General features: G+C 39.6%; 1 protein-coding gene across 2 annotated transcripts in view; it reads left to right on the top strand.

The window, feature by feature from the left end:
• PIP5K1B (phosphatidylinositol-4-phosphate 5-kinase type 1 beta) overlaps nucleotides 1–20,371 on the top strand; it is a 319,864-nt gene that overhangs the window by 219,428 nt on the left and 80,065 nt on the right. For both annotated transcript variants that reach the window (XM_037061705.1, XM_037061706.1), the window contains 2 exons: nucleotides 3,297–3,381; nucleotides 18,435–18,590. In XM_037061705.1, the coding sequence (XP_036917600.1) occupies nucleotides 3,297–3,381; nucleotides 18,435–18,590 (241 nt within the window). The remainder of the gene's footprint in view (nucleotides 1–3,296; nucleotides 3,382–18,434; nucleotides 18,591–20,371) is intronic.

The following is a 20,371-nucleotide window of genomic DNA, read 5'->3' as shown; positions in this document are numbered from 1 at the left end:
TGTTCCGTGTTAAACTGTACGTTTTTCCGTTTCTCAGAGACTATCTAAAGTCTCTGTGTGTCTACAAAGCTGCGTCACTAGACTTGGAGAGGAAACAAGGGTCTTCATAAATTCAGAATCCTGCTTGCAGATTGTTCAATTCTAAGAACAAAGATAAGATAAATTTGGATAGCTATTCAAATACTGGACATGCAACCTCATGGCTAGGTCCAGGCCAAAACCCGAATGATACCTTGTTTCTGTGTGAAATCTGAAGGGCCCTAATATAAAATAGTCATGAGAAAATGGAGACTTTTCCAAAGCACTGGGAAGATCAGTAGGACAGTTGAAAGTTCTCACAAGACCAAACTACAGAGAAGTTTGAACCTGACTTTGATATTAGATAGCCTGGATTTCAACCCTGTGTTCACCACACCACTAGCCATGTGGTCCAGAAATACTGCTTATTATTTGGCCTCTCTTAGCCAGATTACATCGATGTCACACAAAGCATTCTCAGTATATTACCAACTAGTTGGACTTGCCCCGGACAGACCTTGTACTTTGAATAAAGTACATGTTTATTCATGTACTTTACGGGTGTTTTCCCACCCGTACCAGGGGGCAGTTGTAGCACCTTGTACCTGCCTCATAGGACTAATGTGAAAATTAAAGAATGCACTGTGGTATTCAACATGCCTAACACATAATAAGGACATAGGACATGAAGGCTTTTGTTATGGAATTTATACATGACATGTCCTGTAGATATCAGTCACAAAGCTGACTAATAAGAGAATGTTTTTTTGTCTTAGAATTGACAAAACAGAAACACACAGTTATCAAGAAGCAGTCTCTCTCTCCCCCTCTCTCCCTCTCTCCCTCTCCTTCCCTCTCTCTCTCTGCCTCCCCCCATCACCACCTCCCCTTGTGTCCACAAGGATTTTCCTGTCTAAATGTTACATTTGAACTTCCTGCTGCTGACAGAACATTCATTGTCCACAGCCTTCCTCAGTTAATAATTTCAAGTGACAATTCCAAAGAATATATTGGTCAAAGACTTGCGCACACATTTTTAAAAGATGTTAGCAGATGCTTTCCTTGGGAAAAGGACAAATCATAGATGCTGTCCTAGAGGAACACCGCCTTCCCGGTTCTGAGAAAGACCAGTAATGACCGGTCCTTCAGCATGAAATCTGCATTTTGTCCGCACACTGAGGAAGGGCCTCCTTTGGAATGCACTTGTAAACAACAGGTTCACGAGTTGGTTTCTAAGAATTAAACTTGGGCCAACTATTCAGAACAAAGATTCCTTCTTGAAGAAGGCCAAAATTAGTTTCCCTTTCAGCTGAGAAAAGTCGAGACTTCACACTGCCTTGTGCGTGGAAAGGAGAGGGACCACCCCCTCTAGCGCCCGCTTCCGTTTTCAGAGACACCTTTAATTCACTGTTGCCAGACGAGCTTGCTCGTCTCCACGGCCTAGTCCTCTGTGGGTCAGATGCTTCTGAGAGGCCCCCGCCTTTGTCTAGTTACAGCATATCTTTTTTTGGTGTTTGTTTTTTAAAAGACATTCTCTGTGCTGATTATATACTCGTGAAATTGTAAGCAATAATTAAGACTTATTGTCTGTTAACAAACGTGCCTCTTATTTAAACACTGGTTCTTCATACCAAAGAAAACCAGTCTAACCTCTCTTAGAAAGCAGGGCTGAGGCTTAGTCACCCTGCTCCCTCAGGTATTTCCAAATCACTGTACTCGTCGGGCACCTGTGTCCCCTACAGACAGGAGCTGCCAGAGGCCTGGGGAAAGGGCCTGTCAAACTGAAGTTTCCCGCCACGTGGGTGGCACCACTGAGAGTCCAAGGACCGTTACGGCTTGGCCAAAGAGGGCTCCTCTGTCCAGTTTCCCTCATACCATGCTGATTACAGAGTATCCTTGCGCCTCTTGTTCGCGCCCTGTTTTGCAGAAGAAAAAACACAGACACTCTGTTCCCACCATCACACAGCTTTTTAAAGTTAGAACAAACACCAGCACCAAGTCTCTCAACCTTCAGCCCGATGTGTTGTTTTTCTTCCAACCCCACTGCAGAGGTTTATGGTATCTAACAAATTCTTAGAAATTTTCTTATTGTAATCTATAACCTGGAATCAAAATGAAGCATTATATAAGCAAATACAGTATTTCTAGGATTATATACTTTGGACAGTAAACAAATGGTTACTAAGTAAATATACAGAATTAACTGCTTCATCCATTTCCTTTTTGGGATTTTTAATAACAGCCCTTCCATTCTAAAGATTCCTACCAAGCAGGAAAAAATTGAGTTAACAATTTAAAGGGGATTCAACCTCATCAGTAGATAGATAATTCAGTGTAATGGGGGGCATCAGTCAGCCTTGTCTCCTGGGAATCTTCCCAGCATCTATGCGCCTTATTACTTGTAGTTTAAACCNGGAATCAAAATGAAGCATTATATAAGCAAATACAGTATTTCTAGGATTATATACTTTGGACAGCAAACAAATGGTTACTAAGTAAATATACAGAATTAACTGCTTCATCCATTTCCTTTTTGGGATTTTTAATAACAGCCCTTCCATTCTAAAGATTCCTACCAAGCAGGAAAAAATTGAGTTAACAATTTAAAGGGGATTCAACCTCATCAGTAGATAGATAATTCAGTGTAATGGGGGGCATCAGTCAGCCTTATCTCCTGGGAATCTTCCCAGCATCTATGCGCCTTATTACTTGTAGATTAAACCAGCCCACTGTTCCTTCCTTCCTTCCTTCCTTCCTTCCTTCCTTCCTTCCTTCCTTCCTTCCTTCCTTCCTTCCCTCCCGCCCTCCCTCCCTCCCTCCCTCCCTCCCTCCCTCCCTCCCTCTCTGATATCACCATTACATTGGGATTGTTTTTTGCTTGTTTGTATCCTCAAACCGTATTCCTGACTGAAAGTATTACCCTTCATACAAGGTGACTTGAAGCACTGGCTGCCTGTATGTACAAGAAGAATTTAAAAACCCCTCATGGCACACAATGGAATAAGGATTAGTAGTTTGGGTTTATAAAGCAGAGTCTTTTTGCTGTGTCTCTCACCTGTCCTTTTAGTGCTTTATTTCATTGTATCTAGAATCTTTGTGCAGACTGAGTCTTGTGCCTCCTCCCCCAGCCCAGGTCCTGGGTCCTGTTCTTACCTGGCTCTCCACATCCACACCTGCAGGTTAATAAGGCCGTGGGCTGAGAGAGACCAATTGCGTAGATATTCCCTCTGGCTCAAACTGTCTGAGATGTAACCATGACGCCTGATTTGTCTTTTCAGGACACTGTTTCGGTTCATAGACCAAGCTTTTATGCAGACAGATTTCTAAAGTTTATGAATTCCAGGGTTTTCAAGAAAATTCAAGGTAAGATTCTCATGAATTTCTTTCTACTTTTTTGCACTTACATGCTGACTTCATTATGTGTATTTTTGCTAGATTTTATTGGAAGAGTTTCGATTATTTATTTCCCGAAAGCAGTAACCAATAGTGATTATGTGAAGTATCCCAGTCAGGTATTTGTTGATGTCATAATCGTTAAAGTCCTATTTTGTAGTGGAAAAATTTAGAGACTGCCTAAATGTTCAACCCTATAATATGTTGGTTAAATATAGCATGATATAATCAATGGAATAATATACAACAAACAAAAATGGTATGTTGAAGGAACACTTAGTCCTTATAGATTTATTCACACTTATAAATACTTAATGGTCTGCATACCTAAATGCAGGACAAAATTCTAATGGGACATAAAAAAATGTTCACAGTAGCTATTCTTGTGATGTATTCTTCAGGGTAGACCATGTCAGATCACAGAACACTTTCAATAAATACAAAAAGACTAGAGAACTGTGTGGTGATTGCCAAGAGGCGGAGGGGGCGAGGGGAGGTGGGGGAGGACGTAAGAGGGATAAATGGTGCTGGAAGGAGACTTGATGCGAGATGGTGGACATGCAATACAGTGTACAGAGTGTGTTGTAGAGTTGTGTACCCGAAACCTGTATAATTTTTGTTAACCAGTGTCACTCCAATAAATCCAATAAAAAGGAGAAAAATTTAAGAATAAAAAGATTGAAATTATATTTAAAAATGTATCTTAAAAATCTATTTTAGCCCTGGCTAGTGTAGCTCAGCAGACTGAGCGCAGGCCTGCGACCACCGGATCGAGGTTCGATTCCCAGTCAGGGCTCATGCCTGGGTTGCAGGCCAGTTCCCAGTAGGGGGGAACTCACAAGAGGCAACCATACATTGTTATTTCTCTCCTTCCCTTCCTCTCTAACAATAAATAAATAAAATCTTAAAAAATAAAAAATAAAAAAGCCTATTTTAATTATAGTTGACATACAATGATAGATTAATTTCAGGTGGACAACCTAGTGGGATTCACATGGTCATACCTTACAGGTGATAACCACAGGGGGTCCAGTGCCCATCTGTCACTGCACAGTTATTGTGATGCTATTGACTATATTCTCTGTGGTGGATATGGAATCCCTGTTTCTTCTTTTATAACTGGAAGTCTGTGCTTTTTAATCACCTTCTCTTTTTTCCCCCATTCACAATGGAATCAAGTAAAAACTGGAAAATTTACAAATATGTGAAAATTTAATAACATACTACCGATAGGTCAAAGAGGAAAGTACAGATGTTAAAAAAACTTACAGATGAATGGAAACAAAAATATACATGCTAATAACATGAGGTGCCGTGAAGGCTGTAAATGCCTACATTAGAAAAAGAAGAAGGACCTCAGACCTATACCCTAACTCAAACCATTAGGGAGGACCCAGAAAAGCAAACTAAACTCAAGGCTAACATTAGTTACTCTGCATCGTGGGTTTGTGTGGGCTTTCTTTTTCTTACATCAGCATTTGTTCAGTATTCCACAATAGATATGTATCACTCATGTATTAAGTTTTTAAACTATATCAAAAGAAAAAAATAACCCTATTATTACAATGTTGTTTTATTATTTAGGTATCCTGTGGCCTAATTACATAACACAAAATGTGACAAATTAGCCACACAAACATGAAAAAGTAGGATGTTCATATTTTATGTTTATATAACAGATTTTTCTTATAATACTTGTTGAGGATTTCTGTTAATGAAAATACGTTTAAGATATATTTTATTGATTATGCTATTACAGTTGTCCCATTTTTTTCTCCCCTCTATTCCCCTCTGACATGCACCCTCCCCCCCCCACCAGCAGTCCCCCCACCTTAGTTCATGTCTATGGGTCATACATGTAAGTTCTTTGGTTTCTCCATTCCCTATACTATTCTGAACTTCCCCTGTCTTTTTATACCTACCATTTATGCTTCTTATTCCCTGTACCTTTACCCCCATTCTCCCCCTCCCCAGTGATAACCCTCCATGTGATCTCCATTTCTGTGGTTCTGTTCCTGTTCTAGTTGTTTTCTTAGTTTGTTTTCTTTTTTGTTTTTCTTAGGTTCAGTTGTTGATAGCTGTGAGTTTGTTATTATTTTACCATTCATATTATTGATCATTGTTTTCTTTGATAAAGTCCTTTAACATTTTATTTAATAAGAACTCAGTGATATAATGTTGGATGTAGGTCCTTGCCTTTCATGACTTTGAATACTTCTTTCCAGCCCATTCTTGCCTGCAAGGTTTCTTTGGAGAAATCAGCTGATAGTCTTATGAAAATTCCTTTGTAGGTAACTATCTCCTCTCCTCCTGCTGCTTTTCATATTCTCTCCTTATCTTAATTTTGAGTAATGTAATTATAATGTGCCTGGTATGTGCTTCCTTGGGTCCAATTTCTTTGGGACTCTCTGAGCTTCCTAGACTTACTGGAAGTGTATTTCCTTTCCCAGTTTGGAGAAGTTCTCCTTCATTATTTTTTCAAATAAATCCTTTGTTTCTTGCTCTTCCTCTTCTCCTTCTGGCACCCCTCTGACTCAGATGTTGGAACATTTAAAGTTGTCAGAGGTGCATAAGCATTCCCTCATTTTTTTGAGTTCTTATTTCTTCATTCTGTTCTGTTTGAATATTTATTTCTCCCTTCTGCTCCAAATGGTTGATTTGAGTCCAAGTTTCCTTCCTGTCACTGTTGATTCCCTGTGTATTGTCCTTTATTTCATTTTTCATAACCTTCACTTTTTCCTCTATTTTGCGACCATACCCAACCATTAATGTGAGCATCCTGATTACCAGTGTTTCAAGCTCTGCATCTGATGAGTTGGCTGTTTCTTCTTTGCCTAGTTTTATTTTTTTTTTGAGCTTTGATCTGTTCTTTCATTTGGGCCATATATTTTTGCCTCAGTGCACCTGTTATGTAGTAAGGGGCAGGGCCTTAGGTATTCACCAGGGCAGGGCAACCTGCTTTGCAACGTTGTGGTGCTGTATGTTGGGAAGGAGTCTGAGAGGGAATAATGCTGCTTGCTGGGCTCTCAGCCATCTTTCAGTCACTTCCCCCTATTCCCACAAGCAACTTGGGCTCTGCTGGGCTGATTCTGGGTGGCAGACTTAGGACCCTGTGGATCTCTGCAACGAACTCTCCTGTGAGGCCAGAAGTTTCTCTCGCAACTTCCTCAATCCCCACAGGTTTTCTCAGCCAGAGTTTCTGAGGCTTTCTTTTTCTGTGTGGGAACCCTGGGTTGTGTGCAGCCTGTCCTGCTCCCCAGTTGTTCCTCCTGGTTTATCTGCACATAAATGTGGGACTGCCAGCTGCCACCTCATCCATCCCTGTCCTCCAGTTGCCACCTTGCCAGAGTCCCTTCTGCCCTGGCTGTCTGTCTGTCTCTGCCCTTACTACCTGTCTGGATGAATGTTTTTTTTCTGTAATTCCTTGGTTGTTGGACTTCCATACAGTTCAATTTTCTGGCAGTTGTGGTAATTTGTTGTTTTTAAATTTGTTGTCGTCCTTCTTTTGGTTGTGCAAGGAGGCAAAATGTATCTACCTACACCTCCATCTTGACCAGAAGAAAGTAAAACAATTTCTTTTTACAATCTTTTAATTTTTTCCAGTTTTGTTGAAATGTAATTAACATATAACGTTGCATAAGCATGTATGTGATGTGCTGATTTTAAGCACATATATATATATATATTGCAAATGATGATCACAATTAAGTTACCCCACATAATTACGCATTTTGTGTGTGTGTGGTTAAAAACATTCAAGATCTACTTTATTAGCAACTTTCTAGTGTTTAATACAATACTGTTAACTATAGCCACCACACCATATTTTAGGCCCCCAAAATGTATTTATCTTATAACTGAAAGTTGGTGCCCGTTGACCAGCATCACCCCATTTCCCCCACCCCCCAGTAACCACTCCACTACTCTGTTTCTATGAGTCCAACTATTGTAGAATGCACACATAAGTCAGATTAGGCAGTATTTGTCTTTGTCTGACTTATTTCACTTGGCCTATGCTCTCGGTGTCCATCCATGGTGTGGTAAATGGCAGAATTCCCTTATTTTTAATGTTGTTTGTATGCGCATCATGTTTTCATTGTTCATTTATCTGTCAGTAGACACTTCAGTTGTTTCCATGTCTCGGCTATTGTGAATACTGCTGCAGTAAATTGGGGCATGCAGGTATCTCTTCAAGATAACGATTTCATTGTGTTTGGATATATACCCAGAAGTGGAGTTACTGGATCATATGGTAGTTGTAGTTTTAGTCTTTCAAAGACCCTCCACACTGTTTCCCATAGTGGCTGTCCCAGTTACATTCCCACCAACAGTGCAAAGGTTTCCTTTTCTTCATGTCTTTGGCAAGACTTGTTGTCTTGTGTCCTTTTGTTAATGGCCATTCTAACAGGTGAGAGATGATATCTCATGGTTTTGATTTGCATTTCCCTGGTGATTCGTGATGTTGAACATCTTTTCACCTGTTGACCATTTGTGTGTTTTCTTTGGAAAAATGTCTATTCACATCCTTTGCTCATTTTTAATTACATTATTTGGTTTTTTGCTTTTGAGTTATATGAGTTCTTTATATATTTTGGATATTAACTCTTTAGCTGATATATGGTTTGCAAATATTTTCTCAAATTCTGGAGGCTGTCCCTTCATTTTTTAAATTATTTCCTTTGCTATTAGGGGTTTTTAAGTTTGATGTAATCCTGTTTATTTTTCCTTTTGTTGCTTTTGCTTTTGGTGCCATATCCAAAAAATTGTTGCCAAGGCCAATGGCAAGTTTTTTCCCCTGTGTTCTATTCATGGTTTCTGGTCTTACATTTAAGTCTTTAATCCATTTTGAGTTCATTTTTATGAACGTAAAACCCTTTCAATGTAAAAATATTGGAAACTACAAAAAGATTCAGAGAACAATAAATATTACCTGATATCCCACAATCCAGGAATATCCACTACTATTTTGGTATATTTCTTATCAATGTTTATTTGTGTGCTTTGTGTATTTACATAAAAATTGGAGTAGAATGGTGTACAATTTTATGTATGTCCTTTATTTTTCACATATTATCACATTGTTTCCCCTATGATTGTATATTCAACAAAGACACCATTTAAAATTGTGATACAAAAATGTAGACAATAAAATTGTGATATAACATTAAAATTATATGGGTGTGCCATAATCCATTTAATATTTTTCATTATTGGGCATTTAAATTGTTTCTACTTTTTCTATTTCTGATATTTTGTGAACATCATTTCAGATGAATTTTATGTCCAAACTTATGATTATTATTTTAGGATGCATTTCAAGAAGGAGCACTAGGGCATTAAAATGCACATACACATTACAGCAGAAACAGATTACACTACCACAGACTTCCACAGAGTCTGACCCCTTCTAGCCCTTAGCCAGAATTATTCTATTTAAACTATGCTACTCTGATAAGTAAAAAATGTTATCTGGTGGTTTTATTTTTGTATTTCCTTAAGTACTGGTGAAGCTCAACCATTATTCATTTTTATTAGACATTTGTCATTCCTTTGAGAATTGAGCTTTGTGGTATTGGCTCATTTATATTAGGTGTTTATTATTTTTCTAAATGATTTATATGAATTCTTTATATTAAAGATATCTGTCCTTTTTTTAACCTTTTTATATTCTAGGAAAAATTTTTGTTTTACATTCACATATCTCAGTGCTGTCTTAAAATTGGTCTCAAATTGAGACACGTTAAAGTAAATTCTCTAAGGGTTTTTTGTTATTTATATATTTTGCTTAAGATCAACCATAAGATAGTGGGAGGGGGTTTGTTTTATTTTTCTAAGTGAAGGTTTTTTAATAGACTTATTTTTCTTAGAGCAGTTCTAGGTTTACAGACATATTGGGCAGAAAATACAGAGTTCCCATGATACCCCACAGACACACATATATGCATATTCAGTTTCTCCTATTATTACCATCTTGCATTAGTGTGATACAATCATTACAATTGATAAACCAATATGGAGACGTATATATTGTTGTTTAAGTACGGTTGTCTCCATTTTCCCACCACCACTTTCCCCTGCCCCAACGCCCTGCAAGTTGTGTGAACACCAGCTTGTGGTCTGTTTACCCCAAGGTTGGAAAACGTGACTCTCGTGTGCCCTGGTTGGTTTACGGAGGATGTGGTCTTGGTGTTCCAGCTTCAGTGAGACACCTCTGTGAAAATCCCCGTCGTGGGAAGTTTGCTTCCTTAGTTGCATAGGAATTAATGGTGCAATTGGCAGAATCTTCAGTTCCATGAAGTCTGGCATGTGGTGCAACACTTCCCAGTTTATATAGTTTACCATGTGTTTTTTTAAAGATTTTATTTATTTATCCTTAGAGGGCAAGGGAAGGAGAGAANTTGAGCTTTGTGGTATTGGCTCATTTATATTAGGTGTTTATTATTTTTCTAAATGATTTATATGAATTCTTTATATTAAAGATATCTGTCCTTTTTTTAACCTTTTTATATTCTAGGAAAAATTTTTGTTTTACATTCACATATCTCAGTGCTATCTTAAAATTGGTCTCAAATTGAGACACGTTAAAGTAAATTCTCTAAGGGTTTTTTGTTATTTATATATTTTGCTTAAGATCAACCATAAGATAGTGGGAGGGGGTTTGTTTTATTTTTCTAAGTGAAGGTTTTTTAATAGACTTATTTTTCTTAGAGCAGTTCTAGGTTTACAGACATATTGGGCAGAAAATACAGAGTTCCCATGATACCCCACAGACACACATATATGCATATTCAGTTTCTCCTATTATTACCATCTTGCATTAGTGTGATACAATCATTACAATCGATAAACCAATATGGAGACGTATATATTGTTGTTTAAGTACGGTTGTCTCCATTTTCCCACCACCACTTTCCCCTGCCCCACCCGCCTGCAAGCTGTGTGAACACCAGCTTGTGCTCTGTTTACCCCAAGGTTGGAAAACGTGACTCTCCTGTGCCCTGGTTGGTTTACGGAGGATGTGGTCTTGGTGTTCCAGCTTCAGTGAGACACCTCTGTGAAAATCCCCATCGTGGGAAGTTTGCTTCCTTAGTCGCATAGGAATTAATGGTGCAATTGGCAGAATCTTCAGTTCCACGAAGTCTGGCATGTGGTGCAACACTTCCCAGTTTGTATAGTTTACCATGTGTTTTTTTAAAGATTTTATTTATTTATCTTTAGAGGGCAAGGGAAGGAGAGAAGGAGAGAAATATCAATGTATTGTTGCTTCTTGTGAGTCCCCTGCTGGGAACTGGCCTGCAACCCAGGCATGTGCCCTGACTGGGAATCGAACCGCGATCCTGTGGTTTGCAGGCCCGCACTCAATCCACTGAGCGAAACCAGCCAGGGCAGTTTACCATGTTTGTAATGTAACAAGTATTTTACTTCTCAAGTCATCAGATCTGTTGACTTTTTCCTATTTTAACTTTAGTCTATTTTTATAACAGCTTTATGGGGATATAATTCACATACCATGAAATTTACCCTCTTAAAGTATATAATTTTGTGATTCTTAGCATATTCACAAAGTTGTGCAGCCATCACCACTAATTGTAGAATGTTTTCTTTACCCCAAAGCGAAATCTCATACCCATTAGCAGCCACTCTCCATTCCCCCTTCCTCCCAGCCCCTGGCAACTGCAGTGTATTTTCTGTCTCTATGGATTTGCCTATTCCGCATAGTTTATATGAATGGAATCATACAGTATGTGGCCTTTTGTGTCTGGCTGTTTTTATTTAACATATTGTTTTCAAGGTTTGGCTATCTGTACTTTATTCTTTTTTATTGCAGGATGATATTCCATTTTGTGGATATATCACATTTTGTTTATCCATGCATTGGTAGATGGTATTTGCATTGTTTCTGGTTTGGGCTATTATGGGTTCTGCAGTCATCAGCATTCATGTACAAGGCTTTGTATGGGCATACGTTTTCATTTCTCTTGGATATATACCTTGGAGTAGAATTGCTAGATCAGATGGTACCTCCGCTGAACATTTTGAGGAACTGCCAAACTCTTTTCCAAAGCAGCTACATCACTTTACAATCCCACAAGCACCATACAAGGGATCCAGTGTATCTACATCCTCCCAATGTATGTGATTGGCTGCCTTTTATTTCAGACATCCCAGTGGATATAAAGTTGTATCTCATTGTCATTTCGATTTGCATTTCTTTAATGACTAATGATGTCGAACATTTTATGTGCCTATTGACCATTTATATTGTCCTTGGAGAAATGTCCAAATCCTTTGACCATTTTTAGTTGGTCTATTTGCCCCTTCATTGTTGAGTTTCAAGTGTTCTTTATGCATCTGGGCACAGTTTCTATTCCCAGATACATGGCTCACAAATATGGACTTAATTTTAGTATGTGGTATGAGATACGGTTCAACTTCGTTCTCCTGCAGGTGGATATCCAGTTGTCCCAGCATTCTTCCTTTAAAAGCCTATTCTTTCCCTCACTGAATGATCTTTGTTCCCTTGTTGAAAATCAGCTGTCCACAAATATTAGGGTTCTCAATTATTTTCCATTGATCTCCATACCTACCCTTATACCAGCACTGTACCATATCAGTTGCTTCTGTGCTATATTGTAAGATTTGAAATCAGAAGTGTAACTCCTTCAAAAGTGTAAGTTCTTTTTCAAAAGTGTTTTGGCTATTCTGGGTCCTTTGGATTTCTCTGTGAACTTTAGAATCAGGTTGTCAGTTTCTGCCACAACAAAAAGAGGCAATTGGTATTTTGATAAGGCTTGTGTTGAATCTGTAGATCGATTGAGGTGTGTTGCCATCCTAACAGTATTAAGTCTTTCATTCCTTGAACATGGATGTCTTCTTTTTATTTGAGACATCATTAATTTCTTTCAATAATGTCTTGTCATTTTCAGAGTAGAATCTCGCACTTTTGTTGATTTTATTCTTAAGTATTTTTAATGTTGTTTTAAATGGAATTGTTTTCTTAATCATTCTTGTGTTTACAAAGTACTTCACCAATGAGGAATAAGATCAATGTTCACTCATATTTTTCTTTTACTATTTATAAATTAGTTTTTGTTTTTTTAATCAATATGATATTGGTGAAAAACAACCGAGCTAACCTTGTTTTTCCTCCAAGTAGTTAGCCATTGTCCCAGTACCATTTATTAAATAAAGCCTGTCTGCTTCTAAGCACATTCAAACACTTTACCATTTTCTTATTGCATGGACAGTAATGATGATGCTTATAGCCCTGCCACCATGGAAAAGGTGATCTCCATCCACTTCCCCTGCTTAACTTCTTCCTTAACACATGTCTGGCTAACATGGTATAGATGTCACTTGTTTATCTTACTCAGTGCCTGGCTCCTTCACTTGGACGCAAACTCACTGCTATATCCCAAGCACCTAGTACAGGGAAGTGGAGTCTGGGGGAGGGGATGGATCATGTAGTGTATGTATTTGTTGAAAGAATGAATGACTGATGTCATGACTTGTATGCTGGGTCCCATCTTCTCCTTACTGTCCACAACAGATCTTTCTAGAACTTACCTCCACTTCAGGGTACTTTTAACCATTCATTCTCTCTTCTGGGTTCATGTTTCAGCCTTCAAACTGTTCATTCTAAATACACCCCCCCGTAATCTGCATCTCCTTCTAGCTCCTGGTGCACCTTTCTCCTCCTTTGCAGTCACACTATTGGAGAATTGGTCTCAGTTGCTGTCTTGCTTTCTTATTTTGTGTCACTTTCTGTGTACTCCATTTGGCTTTGGCCACTCCACTGAAATATTCTTCTCAGGATCATCAACAATCATTGCTCAAGCCATTGAGTAACTTTGAGTCTTTTCTTAAAACTACAGTGTTTGAGCCCTGGCTGGTGTAGCTCAGTGGATTGAGCGCGGGCCTGCGAACCACACGATCCCGGTTCGATTCTCAGTTAGGGCACATGCCTGGGTTGCAGGCCAGTTCCCAGCAGAGGGCTCATGAGAGGCAACCATACATTGATATTTCTCTCCTTCTCTCCTTCCCTTCCTCTCTAAAGATAAATAAATAAAATCTTTACCAAAAAAAATACAGTGTTTGAGACCGCTGATGTCAGTCCTCTGTGCAGGATTTTCTTCACTTGTCTTTCATAATTGAGGACCGTCCTGGTCCCCTTCCAGCCTCTCTTGCTCCCCCTGGGGGCCCATCGGCACTTCTCATCTCTGCCGTCTGCCGTACCCTACTATGTGCATGTTCACTACGAGCTAGGCTCCAACTTTACCCCTCCCCTGTGGACAACTCTCTCTGGGTGATTTCTCAATCTCTCAAGACTTCATTACCACCTGAATACTTACACTCACCTGAATACTTACACTCACTCCCCACACCTCCAACAAACCTCCTTGCTCACCCAACTTTTTCACTTAGTGTCCAGCAAATTCCACAAGCTCACAGGCTCACAATTACATATGACTGCTTCCTGTCCCAGAACCTGCCTCACTTCCTGAGTCCACACCTCACTTCCTGAGTCCACACCTCACTTCCTGAGTCCACACCTCACTGAAGGCCACCACCCTCTGCTCAGTCATGCAAACCAGGAATGCTGGCATCACACTTTGAGTCCTTCCTTTTCCTTACCGCCCACATATAGTCACTCGCCAACACCTAGTCTCGCTCTGAGATATTGAGCATTCATCCCCTTCTCACAACTACTGTGTGTGTGGTTGTGCTTTTTTGAGGGTTTGTTCATACAGTTGTGGCCCCACATGGGTCTCTTGCCTCCAATTTAATCTCTCCTCCTTACACTGCAGCCAGAGGGATCAGTTTAAAATATAAAGGTGCCCTTGCTAATTACCTGTTAAAAGCCTTCCATGGCTAAAGAATTTTTTTTTCACTTCCATGGATTCCCTAGTACACAAAATCCTTAATTTGGCTCCTGAGTCCCTTTGCGATGTGACCTTGCTTTCCCTCCCCCTTCTTGCTCACCTCTTTCCACACTATGGCCCCTCCTCCAGGACCCTGTAGCTCTGAACCCCTTTCACGTACCCCAAACATTCCAGGCTGACTCCACATCTCTTCACATTCTTGTCCCTTTGCCTGCAACTTTCTCTCCATCCCTCCTCGGTCTTCCTTCAGGTCTCAGTTTAGATGGTGTTTCTGCCATGGAACTTAATTGTACTCAGCTGTAATAAGCTGTTTTTCTGCTTTCCCCACTAGAGACTGAGATCTCTAAAAGCAGTGACTATTCCTAGCACCTGGCTCATTTCCGGACACATTGTAGGCACTCATCATTATTTGATGAGTGATTGAGCAAATGAATGGACTTTTCATCTGCTACTGGCATTTCAAAGCATAGCAATTTAACTAGTAAAATTGACAAGTTAAAATACAACTTCAGGATGTTTTATCAACTGTGATTAATTTAAAGCTCTTAATGCCCAAGTCAATCCCCAAGAAAAGTTACCTGGTCTTCAAGTTTCTTTTTTTTCAAATCTGTTTGTTTAACCTTCTTAAATCCATTCATCTCACTCCAGAATTGAGTCATGTTGCCAATGTAGTATTGTCTGCAAAGTCCTATATCTTCCTCTGGAAATATTAGTCACCATAATGTTGGAACCTCACTGAAATCCTCTACTCAGATAATATTTCCAATGTACTAAAACTTAGTTTCCTGAAAGGACTAGAATAATACATTAATTTGTTAGAAATCAACTGTCCTAAGATTTTAGGATAACAGTACATTCATGCAACCAACATTTGAGCACCTATTATATAGCTGGTGCTGTGCTAAGCACTAATAATATAGAAAGTCTGTTTAGGCTCAGGGATTGGAACACGTTATAGATTTATAATGTAATAAAACAATAGTGAAGAGCATTTTTGCATACACTATTATAGGTACACAGAGAAATAAGACCAGTCCTTCCAAAAGAGAGTTTCACAGAAGGAAGAATATTTAAACTAAGTCCTAAAAGTTTAAGCCAGTGTTTATTGGGGAAAGAGGCAAGAAGGACATCTTGAGAAGAAGGAACAGCATATACAAAGGCCCTGGGGTAGGTCCGGGGGATGGCAGAGAGGTGAGCTGGAAAGCAGTAAGGTATAGAGGCAGTTGAGTGACAGGACATGAGGCTGGAAATGAACATGGAATACCTATCCCCAGACATTGGTTAGCCAAAGACAAATCCAGGAGTTTCTGTGGCACAAAAGAAAGTAACTAGTAACCTAATCCATCTTTTGAGATCTTTCCTCGTCAATAGAAATCTGAGGCATTCAGTTTTCCCAAGGTCTGAATCTTTATCTTCTAACTGAGGCTCTGATTACTCCTTTAAGGAAAATTCATTGTTGGAGAGAAAAGTAAATGCTTTCTGAATGCGTTGTGTGGTCCTGGCAGGGGGTTGTCCTGGGGTCCTCTCCCAGAACCATGTGATGCTGGTAACGGACAAAGAGGTATTTCTAGGCTCACCGCCTTTGCTCCACCAGGAGCCACAGGTACATACAGTTCTCAGTGTGTCTCCCCCTCATTCATGTTTTTTTCTTTTTTGTTTTTTGTTTTTGCTTTGTTTTGTTTTTTGGTGCTGCCAACATTGTTTTGATCCTAGCTGCTCCTCAGTTTAGGAGGAGAAACATATTGACCTGAGAACCATTTGATTCTCAGACCTTTTGTCCTCAACACCCCTTTCCACTCTTATTTGAGTGGGTTGTATCTATCTACATTTAACATGTTAGAATTTAAAAATGAGGAAAGTTTTAACTATTCATTAATTCTTTTTTTAAAGATTTTATTTCTTTATTTTAGAGAGAGGGGAAGGGAGGAAGAGAGTGAGAGAACCATCCATGTGTGGTTGCCTTTCACTCACCCCGCACCAGGGACCTGGCCCGCACCCCAGGCATGTGCCCTGGTGGGGAATCAAACCAGCTACCCATTACCCATTGGCTCACAGGCCGGCACTCAATCCACTGAGCCACACCAGCCAGGACAATTTATTAATTACTAAAGGGAAACAACAAAAATGCATGTTAACATAAGTCAATTTTAACAAAGTAAAAAAATTTTAAATAAAGAGTAGTCATGAAAAATAATTTTTATTTTTAAATTATTTTCCCAAACAAATACTTTAGAGTGATAAGAGTGGCATTATTTTATTTTCAAACCCTTTATTCTCACTCAAAAGAAGACATCTAGATTTTCACACCAGCTGCTTAATTCAACCTGCGGTGATGTCACCCGTCACGTAGCACTAGAGAACCCAGGAGAGAATGGAAGTGAGAAAGGCAAATAACGTCTTAATACTATTGTGAGAACAGTTTTAATATTACAGCCATTCCCAGAAGGCCTCAGGGACTCCTAGTGCTCCCTAGAGCATGGTTGACATCCTCTGGCTTAGAAGTTTTAAAATACCAAGACAGAGTTGGGGGGTTATAAAAATTAACAGATGGAGTATGAAAGCAAAAGCCAGTGTCTGGGCTATTACTTCAGACCTATAAAGCAAATGTGGCTGCTATATTGATAGCATGAGAAGTTAAGGAAAATGTGGTTTATTTGGGCCACTTATTTGCCATTAGAATCAGTTTTGATCAATATTTCAACATTTAAAATCTCCTCCCTCAAAGGAAAACAAACTCTAGTTTTATCTTTTTTTCCCTTCATTTTAACCAGAAAACAGAATGCTAAACAAGCTAGGAAATGAAGCCCCAATTAGGTGACTTCAGAAAAAAGGAAGACCCCTGGGGTTTCATGGTTTCTAGCTCCGTGACCTCGAGGAGGGGGCCGTGTTTCTATTCTGTTCCTGGACCTAGAAAAGGGCCTCTCTCCCTCAGACAGCCATGGGGATAGTTCCAGTTATGGAATGTGAGCTTTGGCGTCCAGACTCTAAATCCCTCCTCAAAAGTGACTTATAATGGTGATTATATTATGATGATAAGACTGACCAGGGGACACATAACTGTCCCTTTTTCCTAAGTGAAGAGATTGCCCTCTGTTCTTCCCACATTTGGGTGTCCCAAAGCCCTTTTCCAATAACATTCTTGCAAGCTATCTATGGGAAGACCCCAGATAAGTAACGTGTTCTATGCTGAGATTCCCAAAACCAAACACAATTACTGAATGCATCTGCTGTCAGGTCACCCCTAGATGCAAACCTCCAAAGGAGGAGAGACACTGCCAAAAACAGGTTCCAGGGAAAGCATAAACAAGCTTCAAGCTCCCTCTCCCCTACCCTCCAAGAAAGTCTGTAATATGGTAAGCCATGAAGAATGATTGCAGCCAAGAACGAATATAGACGGGGATGGTCCAGGGGCAGCCAAAGCGGTCTCCACTGACATATAAGAAGTAAAGTCAGAGCCTTCAGAGAGCATGATTGATGGAGCAGTGTATTTGCCTTGGTCCAGGTTCCCAACACCCTTCCCAAGTTGTAGAACGCTCCTTGGACAAAGGTCAGGAGTGAAGTGTACATCTGACGTAACCATGACCTAAAAAAGATCCAAAGGGCAGGAAATTTCAGTGGAAAGTCACTGCAAGAAAAAAGCAAGCGGAAGTAACTTGGCTAAATTGGGCAGCATGAGTATAAGATTAAACATTGGCATGGTCAGACATTCCCAGTCCCAAGTTAATAAAACTAGGGTCATGAGAATTCTCCTTAGTTTACCATCTGCGTTTACCAACCCACCCAAACCTCCTCCACCCAGTGGTAAAAAAAACATTGCTTAGAGGAGGGAAAATAATTCTTTAGCAACAAAACACTTGAATTTCACCTCAAATGAGACCTTTAATTCAAAATCTGGAGAGACATTTCCACTGGAATTTATTCTAGAATATCCTGATTAAAGTCAAGTCATTTTGAGCAAATAAAATTGCCCAGCCGCAATTTCACCTCCCTTTCCTCATGGATATAAAGCAAGGTTTCTTGCATTCTACTTGAATAATGATTAAAATGTTAATAATATAGTATAAACATCTTAAAAATGAAATATTAATGTGGTTTTACAATAAGTGTTTTCATTTGTCTCTCTTTTTTCTCTCTGTCTAGCTCTGAAGTCCTCGCCTTCTAAAAAACGGTGCAATTCCATCGCCGCCCTGAAGGCGACCTCACAGGAGGTCGTGTCCTCGGTGAGCCAGGAATGGAAGGGGGAGAGGCGAGATTTGCTGACGGAAGGGCAGAGTTTTAGCAGCCTTGACGAAGAAGGTAAAGACATGTAACTTAAAAGAAAGGAAGAAAAAGTTCTAGAGGTTTTATTGTATTTATACAAGTAATATAAATTCACAGTAGAAAAATTACAAGATATGTACTCTAAGAAAGCACCCACTAAATAATCTTTAAAGGGTATTTACAGTATGACACAGCTAGTATAAACATTTTTAAACACATAAATAATACAGTGTATAGTTTATGGTATAAATAAATGAGAAGATCATAAAATATTCAGAATCAAGATCTGTAACCCCACTACCTGAAGGTAACAAATCAGAACATTTTGGTATTTGTACTACCAGACCTTGTTTTGTGCATGTATACACATATTTTTTCAAACACATATATACATTATGTACATATAAATACATCCTTGTACATATACACATAGGCAGTCACAATACAACAATGAATGGTCTGTTTATTTAGACCCTCTAACGGATTTAATCAGTTTTGTAATTTTTTCCTTGCATGTCATACGTACCTACCTTTTGTTGGGTTTATTTCTCAGAGGAAGGTAGAGGTGTAGACATAGATACATATTTTGTCTTTCCAGTGGTATCTGTTTAAGACTTGGGTTTTCTGGAGTTGCTACTACTGTGTAGCCCTTACCCCGCACCCGCCCTCACCTGCTGGCCAGGGCTTCCGGCGCGGCGGTGAATAGAAGGGGTGTCCGGGCAGCCTTGCCTCGTCCTCATTCTAAAGGGAACACATCTCATGTGTCACTGTGGAGAAAGACATTTGCTCTGTTTGATACCCACAACCAGGCCAAGGAAGTTCCTTTTTATCCCTAGTTTGCTAAAAAGTTTTTTTTATCAGGAACAAGGGTTGAATTTTATCAAATACTTTTCTCTACTCACTGAGTGGATCATTTGGTTTTTCTCTTGTAATCCCAGAAGAGGAAGTGACATTTTAGATTCTTTCATCAGTATATTCTTTTGGGAACCCCAACATCGCCTACAAATTTCTTCTACTTCCTGTGGAAGATGATAACTCTCCTCAGGGCTTTCTTTTCCTGGGAGTCTTTAGAACAGGGCGTCCATCATTTCTGTTCTCTTCTGCAGCACTTACCCATACGTGCCGGGATGGGCTTTTTCTTCCTCGTCTTGCTATAAACCTGCTCTCACCCAAAATGGCCCTTGCCCCTGTCTGCATTGAGGGCTCCAGCCTCTGGCAGACATCTGCCCCCTCTCCCTAAGTGTCGCCGTCTTGCCATCGCCCCGCCATACACCGAGTTTCTTATAGCACACATAAAATGCAAGGTGTCTGCAGTCTAGGACACTAGAAATAGGAAATAGGAAAAGCTTGTTTTAAACCATTACTTCCACTGACCGCTAATTGCTCAATGTGACTTCTAAAGGGAAAGCAGTCAGCCCAGGTGTGACGCTGGGGGATCAATACACTGCAGAGCGTCCAGAAAGTCTGAGGACATGGCCAGTAGTAGTGTTTAGGGTGCTTGTTTGCAGATAAATTTTTGGACCCATTGTGTAAATTTAAAGGTACTTCACCTGAAAAGGTTTCTGAAAGTCGAAGAAAAACCTATTGAGTGTACTCTTTGAAAATGTGAACGTACTATTTTAAAGTGAGTTTATTCTGACAATTCTCTGAATCCACAAAGTGTGTAACAAAGTTCAGCCTTTTTATAGTGCTCTGTACTTGGAGACTTTCTTTTTCATATCATACCAGATCGTCACCAAATGTGCCTCTGGTTTTAATCATTGGTTTCCTGTCATTCTCAGTATATATTAGTTATGTTAGTTTTCTGTCGCCACGTA

The sequence above is a fragment of the Sturnira hondurensis genome, unplaced genomic scaffold (genome assembly GCF_014824575.4).
Source record: "Sturnira hondurensis isolate 20B ecotype Veracruz unplaced genomic scaffold, ASM1482457v3 Scaffold0013515, whole genome shotgun sequence".
Taxonomy (NCBI): domain Eukaryota; kingdom Metazoa; phylum Chordata; class Mammalia; order Chiroptera; family Phyllostomidae; genus Sturnira; species Sturnira hondurensis.
This window is presented reverse-complemented; position numbering and strand designations above follow the sequence as displayed.